This window comes from Hyperolius riggenbachi, chromosome 3 (assembly GCF_040937935.1).
Source record: "Hyperolius riggenbachi isolate aHypRig1 chromosome 3, aHypRig1.pri, whole genome shotgun sequence".
Lineage (NCBI taxonomy): Eukaryota > Metazoa > Chordata > Amphibia > Anura > Hyperoliidae > Hyperolius > Hyperolius riggenbachi.
Window position 1 is genome coordinate 49,202,363 of NC_090648.1, and position 10,356 is coordinate 49,212,718.

At 48.3% G+C, this 10,356-nt stretch overlaps 1 protein-coding gene across 1 annotated transcript in view; it reads right to left on the minus strand.

Annotated features, from left to right (window-relative positions):
- LOC137562094 (mucin-3A-like) overlaps window positions 1–10,356 on the minus strand; it is a 173,652-nt gene that overhangs the window by 68,230 nt on the left and 95,066 nt on the right. The window contains exon 34 of the mRNA XM_068273431.1: window positions 10,043–10,177. Coding sequence (XP_068129532.1) covers window positions 10,043–10,177 — 135 coding nt within the window. The remainder of the gene's footprint in view (window positions 1–10,042; window positions 10,178–10,356) is intronic.

Here is a 10,356-nt window from a genome sequence, read left to right on the forward strand (position 1 = left end):
AGAAGTAGTACAATGTGTTTTGGGGTGTATTTTTACACATACCCATGCTGGGTGGGAGAAATACCTCTGTAAATGACAATCTTTTGATTTTTTTACACACAATTGTCCATTTACAGAGATATTTCTCCCACCCAGCATGGGTATGTGTAAAAATTCACCCCAAAACACATTGTACTACTTCTCCCGAGTACGGCGATACCACATGTGTGGCACTTTTTTGCACCCTAACTGCGCTAAAGGGCCCAAAGTCCAATGAGCACCTTTAGGCTTTCACAGGTCATTTTGCGGAATTTGATTTCCAGACTACTCCTCACGGTTTAGGGCCCCTAAAATGCCAGGGCAGTATAGGAACCCCACAAATGACCCCATTTTAGAAAGAAGACACCCCAAGGTATTCCGTTAGGAGTATGGTGAGTTCATAGAAGATTTTTTTTTTTGTCACAAGTTAGTGGAAAATGACACTTTGTGAAAAAAACATTAAAAATCTATTTTCCGCTAACTTTCGACAAAAAATAAAATCTTCTATGAACTCACCATACTCCTAACGGAATACCTTGGGGTGTCTTCTTTCTAAAATGGGGTCATTTGTGGGGTTCCTATACTGCCCTGGCATTTTAGGGGCCCTAAGCCGTGAGGAGGAGTCTGGAAATCAAATTCCGCAAAATGACCTGTGAAATCCTAAAGGTGCTCATTGGACTTTGGGCCCTTTAGCGCAGTTAGGGTGCAAAAAAGTGCCACACATGTGGTATCGCCGTACTCGGGAGAAGTAGTACAATGTGTTTTGGGGTGTATTTTTACACATACCCATGCTGGGTGGGAGAAATACCTCTGTAAATGACAATCTTTTGATTTTTTTACACACAATTGTCCATTTACAGAGATATTTCTCCCACCCAGCATGGGTATGTGTAAAAATTCACCCCAAAACACATTGTACTACTTCTCCCGAGTACGGCGATACCACATGTGTGGCACTTTTTTGCACCCTAACTGCGCTAAAGGGCCCAAAGTCCAATGAGCACCTTTAGGCTTTCACAGGTCATTTTGCGGAATTTGATTTCCAGACTACTCCTCACGGTTTAGGGCCCCTAAAATGCCAGGGCAGTATAGGAACCCCACAAATGACCCCATTTTAGAAAGAAGACACCCCAAGGTATTCCGTACGGAGTATGGTGAGTTCATAGAAGATTTTATTTTTTGTCACAAGTTAGTGGAAAATGACACTTTGTGAAAAAAACATTAAAAATCTATTTTCCGCTAACTTTCGACAAAAAAAAAAATCTTCTATGAACTCACCATACTCCTAACGGAATACCTTGGGGTGTCTTCTTTCTAAAATGGGGTCATTTGTGGGGTTCCTATACTGCCCTGGCATTTTAGGGGCCCTAAGCCGTGAGGAGGAGTCTGGAAATCAAATTCCGCAAAATGACCTGTGAAATCCTAAAGGTGCTCATTGGACTTTGGGCCCTTTAGCGCAGTTAGGGTGCAAAAAAGTGCCACACATGTGGTATCGCCGTACTCGGGAGAAGTAGTACAATGTGTTTTGGGGTGTATTTTTACACATACCCATGCTGGGTGGGAGAAATACCTCTGTAAATGGACAATTGTGCGTAAAAAAATCAAAAGATTGTCATTTACAGAGGTATTTCTCCCACCCAGCATGGGTATGTGTAAAAATACACCCCAAAACACATTGTACTACTTCTCCCGAGTACGGCAATACCACGTGTGGCACTTTTTTGCACCCTAACTGCTCTAAGGGGCCCAGAGTCCAATGAGTACCTTTAGGCTTTACAGGGGTGCTCACAATTTAGCACCCCGCCCACTTGCCAGGACAGTTAACAAACCCCACAAATGACCCCATTTTGGAAAGAATACACAACAAGGTATTCCATGAGGGTAATGGTGAGGTCATTGAAAATTTTATTTTTTGTCACAAGTTAACGGAAAATGACACTTTGTTAAAAAAAATAAAAAAAAAAATTCTGCTAACTTGTGACAAAAATTAAAATCTTTTATGAACTCACTGTGCACCTCACATAATACTTTAGGGTGTCCTCTTTCCAAAATGGGGTCATTTGTGGAGTCTGTCCTGGCATTTTAGGGTCTCTGCAATCATTACATGTATGGCCAGTATTAGGAGTTTCTGCTATACTCCTTATATTGGGTATACAAGTAATGCACTCTGGGCTGAAAGGAAAAATGAACGGCAAACATACCTTGCTCCCCATCAATGGCAGATCTTCCTCCACATCAATGGCAGTGATAACCTCAGGAGAGAGACACCCCGTGCCACCCTGCACTCAGGGTGAGCCACCAACTTATGTGACTGGGCCTCAGAACTTTAGTATACAGCATTATGCCTGTAGGATACAGCAATATGCCTGCCAATAGAGATGACTCTGTGTGGCATTAAAGCATCATCATCGGCCCAAATCACATATAAACCGGGGGTGTCCACACTCAAGGGAAATTCAAACATGCCGTCTTATATCGCCAATCCAGGACAGATCAGCAATATCAAGCATGGAAACCGATCCTTCTTCCCACTTTTATGCTTACCCGTTTGGTCTTCAAGCTTACCTCTCCTCTCCCTGCGACAATGTGCAAAAGACCACTGAGTGTGTGCCTACTCCTGTGTCTGGAGTTCCCTAGGTTCTAATAGTGTACCTGCTCGTGGTACCTCTCCAAACACGGCCCTACGCATAGGCCAGGCTGGTCAGGACAGCGGGGACAATAAAAACTGGTGTCATTCCTTCTTCCAGTCCTGCTGCAGACACGACAACGTTTTCTTCGGATGCGTTGACCTGGGGCACACGGAATCTGATAGGCGTAATGCCTACCATGCAGTTGGCTAGTTGCATCTGGGGGGGGGGGGGCCTGGCACCTCCTGGATACAGGATGTCCAGAATGATCTGTTCCTGAAATTGGAGGAAAGATCCAGTTCTCCCAGCCTTACTGTAGAGAACAAAGCTGTTGTAAACTGCCAATTGAATCAGATAAAAAGACACTTTCTTATACCAGCGTCTTGTTTTCCGGGTAACTAAATAGGGCGCTAACCTCTGGTCATTGAAGTCCACCCCTCCCATGTTGACATTATATTCGTGGACGACAAGGGGCTTTTCAATGACCTTAGTTGCCCGTTGAATTTGGACAGTCGTGTCTGTGTGAATGGTGGACAGAAAGTAAACGTCCCTCTTGTCCTTCCATTTCACCGCGAGCAGGTCTTCAGTACGCAAGGCGGCCCTCTGCCCCCGTTGAAGTCTGGTGGTAACGAGCCGTTGGGGGAAGCCCTGGCGACTAGGCCGCGCAGTGCCACAGCATCGGATTCCTTCTAACTTTAAGTGCTGAAAGAGGGCCACACTTGTGTAATAATTGTCCACAAAAAGATGGTACCCCTTCCGGAACAAGGGTGACACCAAGTCCCACACAACCTTTCCACTGCTCCCCAGGTAGTCAGGGCATCCGACCGGCTCCAATTTTGAGTCTTTTCCCTCATAGACCCTAAAACGACATGTATAGCCTGTGGCCCTTTCACAGAGCTTATACAGTTTCACCCCATACCGGGCGCGCTTGCTTGGGATGTACTGTTTGATGCCAAGGCGCCCGGTAAAGCGTAAGAGGGACTCGTCTACGCAGATGTTCTGTTCAGGGATATAAGCATCTGCAAATGTTGAGGACAGGTGGTCTATGAGGGGCCGAATTTTGTGGAGCCGGTCATAAGCAGGGTCTCCCCTTTCAAGACAGGTTTCGTCGTCGTTGAAGTGCAGGAAGCGCAGGATGGACTCAAATCGTGTCCTGGACATGGCAGCAGGGTACAAGGGAACATGATGTACTGGGTTCGTAGACCAATACGACCGCAATACATTTTGTTTCATTAGTCCCAAGTGAAGGATAAGGGCCAAAAAGATTTTAATGTCGGAAACTTGGACTGGTTTCCACCCGAAAGGCTGGGCATACATGCTCTCCGGGTGCTCGGTGATGAATTGTGTGGCTTTACGATTGGTCTCAACCCCCACTATTAAGTCCAGGAGAACCTGGGTGATGAACAGCTGCAAAAAGTCTAGGGCCGTTCCTAGATGAGCTGTCGCCACCTGGACTCCAGACTGGGCGGTGAAAGGGGGCACTACGGGTGCGGCGGAATCAGGGGATTGCCAATCTGGTTGTGCCAGCACCTCTGGGAGTCTATGGGTACTACGGGCCCGTCTTCTTCTTGGTGGCTGCGACGGGGGTACTACTGCACTTGCCACCGTACCAGTTTCCACTTCCATGCTGACGCTCACCACTTCGTCAGGGTCTACGGAAGCACTGGCACTAAGTCCAGGAGATGCTGCGCTGCTGGTGCCTGCCTCACCAAGAAAACTATCAACAGCGCTAGCACCACCCTGCTGCCCTTGAGGCGGATCCTGCGCCACCTGCGGTCTAACGACTTGGGGTCTGGTACGCCTGGCTGTAGCCGGGACCATAGCCTCGTCATCAGTATCGGTCAGGGAACCACTGCTTTCTACAGGTTCAAAATTGGACCCGGAAGATTCGACGGATGATTCTTCCCAAAAGAACTCATCCGACTGGTCCATATACCTGTATACCTCGTCATCGGAAAGCCCCCTTCTTGCCATTTTGGATTGCTAAATTTATGGGGTTTTCCTCCGAGACTACCCAGAAAAAAAGAGCACCTACCTAGCAAAAAGGGAGTATTTGAGAGGTATTGGGGTTGGTGGGAAGTGGGGTCTCAGAGGCAATCAAACAATCACGGGACAATCAAATCCAATTACAGCACAATCGACTCCAATCACAGCACAAGCAGATCTGATGCACTCGGAAGGTGATGGGGGGAGGGTGGGATTGGGTGTGGCGGGAAGTGGGGTCTCAGGCAATCAAACAATCACGGGGCAATCGAAGCCGATCACGGGACAATCAAATACAATTACAGCACAATCGACTCCAATCACAGCCCAATCAAATCTGATGCACTCGGAAGGTGATGGGGGGAGGGTGGGATTGGGTGTGGCGGGAAGTGGGGTCTCAGGCAATCAAACAATCACGGGGCAATCGAAGCCGATCACGGGACAATCAAATACAATTACAGCACAATCGACTCCAATCACAGCACAAGCAAATCTGATGCACTCGGAAGGTGGTGGTTGGAGGTGGTGGGGGGAGGGTGGGGTTGGGTGTGGTGGGGGGGGGGGAGGGTGTGGTGGGAAGTGGGGTCTCAGGCAATCAAACAATCACGGGACAATCGAAGCAGATCACGGGACAATCAAATACAATCGCAGCCCAATCAAATACAAGCGCAGCACAATCAAATACAAGCGCAGCACAGTCAAAAACAATGCACTTGGACGGTGATTAGGGGGGGGGTCTGAGGGCGATTTGAGGGAGTGGGGGGTTGATCAGGAGCCTGCACGGGGCAAACTGAGTCCTGATCTGATGAGAGGCAGACACAGGGGGTTACTGATCGCAGATCAGTTAGTGATTGCTGGGGAGGACAGATGTAAACAAAGAGCAGGGGATGTAATCAGAAGGGGGGTATGAGGGCAATCGAGGGCCTGGGCAGGTGATCGGTTACCCCCGCGGGGCAGTTAGGGTCTGCTCTGATGGGTGGGGGTGCCAAGGGGTGATGGACAGGTGATAGACAGGTGATCAGAGGGGGATCAGAGGGGGATCAGAGGGTAAGGTAGCTGTATACAGATGTATACAGTATACAGGGGGGTAGTCTGGGATGGAGTCTGGGGGTGATCTAAAGGTAGGGGGGGGGGATCAGGGGTGACTAGGAGGCAGTTAGGGACCTAACGCAGGGGATAGCGTTTAAAGTTAGTGATAGGTGGGGGGGTTGGGGTTTTTAAAGGGGTGCAAGGGTGCTGGCAGGGGTCTGCTGGGGTGATCAGGGGGGGTATGAGGCCTGGGGTGGGAGATCAGGGGGGCTGTAGGCAAAAAAAAACGTGTGTGCTGTATACTCACAAAGTGCTTCCTCCTCGCTAGTGGTCTCTGCAACAATGAGACCACGAGGCGAGGAGGAAGCACGTATAAGGCACTTTGTTTACTTAACAAAGTGCCTTATACATTCTGATTGGCCATTGTTACGGATTCCTCCGCTCGCCGGCTCTGCTAAGTGGCCGGCGAGCAGAGGCAAAATGCCAGGCTTCCGACTCCCGGCGGAGGATCGCGTCACGGATGACGCGATCGCTCCGCCCACGCCCATACAAGGACCGCCGCATTTTGTCTATACGGCGGTCCTTGCAGCGTCAGCTTCCCGGCCGCCATTTGTCTATACGGCGGTCGGGAAGTAGTTAATTCAGCCTAGTTTAACTGCGGCAGCCCCAGGACCGCGTAATGCCAAATGTAAGGTCCTTGGGGCTCGCAGTAGGTGTTGGTAGGCGGAGCGGAGCTCTCCCTTCAGTCTCCAAGCGGCGATCACCACTCGGGAGACTGTTAGAAGGAGAAACCACCGTCTAATTACCTTATACAGTGCTGCGATCTGCAGCAGCACTGTACTGGGGACAGCCGTGTGACACAGCTGTCCCCCTGGGACACTAGAGAGTGATCGGCTCTCATAGGCAAGATTGGCTGGCTGGGGGGAGGAAGGGTTTTAAGAAAAAAAAATAATAAATAGTAAAAAATAATAATAAAATAACAACATAAATATTTATTAAAAAAATAAATAAACACCAGGGGGGGGCAATCAGACCCCACCAACAGAGAGCTCTGTTAGTGGGGAGAAAAGGAAGGGGGGATCACTTGTGTGCTGTGTTGTGCAGCCCTGCCACTTGGCCTTAAAGCTGCAGTGGCCTATTTTTAAAAAATGGCCTGGTCTTTAGGGGGGTTTAACCCTCCTGGCGGTTAATTAAAACCGCCAGGGGGCAGCGCAGCACTATTTTTTCAATTTCTTTTTAAACATGTAGCTAGCCTAGCGCTAGCTACATGACAGCCGCTCTGCAGCATCATCTCCCTACCCTCTTCTATCGCCTCTGGCGATCAAGCCCGTCCGGAAATCCCGTTCTGAACGGGATATCCATTAGGGCTTCCCCCCTCGGCATAGCGACGGGCGGGGTGGCGTCACCGATGTCATCAACGTCGTGACGTCAAAGGGAGTCCCGATCCACCCCTCAGCGCTGCCTGGCACTGATTGGCCAGGCAGCGCAGGGGGTCTGGGGGGGGCAGCGCGGCGAGCGGCAGCTAATCGTCGCGGAGCGGCGGCGATCGGAGTGCACACGCAGCTAGCAGCAAAGTGCTAGCTGCGTGTAGCAAAAGAAAAAATGATGCAAATCGGCTCAGCAGGGCCTGAGAAATCCTCCTGCGCGGCATAGCCCGAGCTCAGCTCGGGCTTACCGCCAGGAAGGTTGACACTGTGGTCCTCAAGTGGTTAATGCAACCATCATAATTAAACTTCCCTCTCTCCCTATCCCAAAGTTGTTAAAGTTATTTTAGCTCACTCTATTGGCTTCCACAGCATCCATGAGAAAGTCAGAGACAGTAGGCATTACCTAAATATCTTATACAAAATGTGTCCCACAATGTGTCCTACAAGGCAGTGGCATACCTAGAGTATTTGACACCCGGTGCTGGCTATAATAAGACACCCCCCCCCCCCCAAAAAAAAAGGAAAGGAGCGAATACGGCATACTAAGCATGTGCCACATCAGGTAATGCCAGATATAGGTGCCATCAGCATAGATAATATAGTTGCCCCAGTACAAGTAGCATAGTTGCCCCCAGTGAAGCTAGTATAGTTGCCCCCAGTGAAGGTAGCACAGTTCCCCCCCAGTGTAGGTAGTACAGTTGCCCCCAGTTTAGCTAGTACAGTTGTTCCCAGTATAGCTAGTGTAGTTGCCCCCAGTGTAGGTAGTTTAGCTGACCCAAGTATAGCTAGTAAAGGAGTCACAGTGGGTGGCATTTAAGTAGGAGAGTGGTGAAGAAGTGACGCTGCGTTCCAGCCCTTGATACATAGAACTCAGGTCAGTAATTATCCGCCCGCCACCCGCCATGCCTGCTTGCTTAATATACAGAGGGGAAGAGAGGCAGAATGTGGGGACCCAGGTGAGGGTGGGGGGATTCTAGCCCCCTTCCCCACCGCTGCCCCTCCTTCTAGTTCTGATGCCCCTCCTGTTCTGCCACTGCAGCTGTGGGGGGTCGTGGTGACACCCCTTCGCTATCAGTCACCCGGTGCGCCACGCCCCCTGCACCCAATGGTAGGAACCTATTGTTTGGTGCTAGCAGAGATAGCTTATTGAGAAGAACTTATATATAGTCAACTGTGTTTATCTGGTCAGAGTATACCCCTCAAGATAAGCTCAACCAACCAGCAAAGTGAGTAAAAGCAATAGGTGTTAGCTTCTTGAAGTGCCGTGTATCCCACAATGACCTCTCTGTCTAAAATGTAGGCACTAACATAGACAATGCCATAGGAGTAGCCTCCCTTTTGTGAAAAATCTGATTTGCCTGCCTGAACAGCACAGACATTATTTAACACAGAAGGAGTCACCTCACCTACCTGTCTGCGGTAGCCGTTAAAGATTAGATAGAGAGATCTTGATCTAAGGGCAGCTAAACTATATTGGGTGATGCCTAGTAGTGTCACACTTCTTAAGGGTGCTGTGGAAGCCCTTGGGGTGAGCCATTACAACTTTTATAGACTCATAGCGAAAGTCAGGGATTTGTATTATAAATACAGCATTTAGGCTTCCGTATGCAATCTGCAACAAAACCCACTGAAAATAGAAGGAGCTTGTCAGTAAAGGAGCATGTCAGTATTCAAAAGTTGTAAGCAATGAGGAAATACAAATAACATATATATAATAAGTTTACACGGGTGCACTAGTTTATAGATATATAGATAGTGAAGAAAACAGAACCTCCACCGAAAGGCACACACAGAGTAAAACAAAGAATGAACAAAAAGAGGGGTGGACACCAACCCAATTACTTTATTGGTGTAGCCTCATTGACAAGCGACGAGTAATACACTAAAAATGAAGCAACACTAACAAATATGTTCAGGGTAGCAAAGCACAACACAATGGAGACAAAAGTGGGTGATGTGAACTCACCAGTGGCATACCTACAAACTATAGGGCTACCCTGTGAGAAATGTATACCCCCCCCCCTCCATGCTCCACTCCCCATCCACCATGAAAAAGAGTGGCCAATTATTCACCTCTAACAACACATGCAGCCACAATTCCCATGCCATAACAAATAATAAATGCTGCCACCTTATTCCCCCATAATATGTGTGGCCAACATTGCTGCACTCCTCCCCCACAAAAAATGTTAAGTAACACCTCTACCCTCCCTCCACCCTACACACACTACCTTCCAGCCTTATTGGCAGAGGAGGGCAGTGGACCTGCAACAGGTCCACTTATCAGTCCACTTTAGTGCTGCATGCTGCATCATTCTACACATCTAACAATGCCCACTCTCAAACCACCTGCTTATATTTGCATAGATCTCCCTTGTGCATTAAATCTATTGAAAATCTTCTTAATGCTACCACCTGCTGGCCCACCCTCCCAAGTGTATGCTCCCCCCTCCCTGGGCCCATGGTGAGTGCTGCATGCTCACCTGTGATGACTCCTTGCCTATTCCTTTTTCTGATGTCCTTTGCAAATTGCCACAACGAGGTCCTGTACCATGTGACAGTGGTGCATACTTTGACATCAGTACATGTGGTGGTGTCATGTGGTACAGGCCTCATGGTGACAACAGCATGACAGGTGAGCATGCAACACTCACCAGAGGCCTTGGAGTTAAACAAACACTTGGGAGGGGGAGATTAACTACTCTTAGTTACACAAAAGAACTTTTGAAAACATTCCCAAGCAGTCCCCATGTGTAAAAACCTTTATTTTTACAGCAGTAGAAGCTTTCTTATCTCTGGCTCATTGGCAAATGTAATTATTGTCAGCCAGGAGACACTCTCTGCCTGTGTCTTTACAGATAAGAGCTCTGTTTGCTGTGTAACTGCTTGCCTGAATTCATAAGGGACATGCTTACAGCAAAATTAGAATAAAATCTTTAGAATGACTGGAGAATTCACCTGGTGAAGATGCTGGCATTGTAGTTATTGATGTGGTGGTAACAGTTGTAGATTCTGTTGTTGGTTTTGTTGCAGCTGTTGATGATGCAGGTACCACTGCTGCTGTTGTTGTTATCATTGCCTTTGTTGTAGTATCTGTTGTAGGAGTGAACACTGTTATTTTTATCAAGAAAACAAGAGAGAACACCAAGAGCCCAACATAGTGCAGTATGTACAGATTGATGTGGGTAATGAGAAGTATGTAACGTTATACTAACAAACATGGGCTACCACTAAGGCAACCACTGTAAATGCAGGTGGGAAGGTTAGACCTT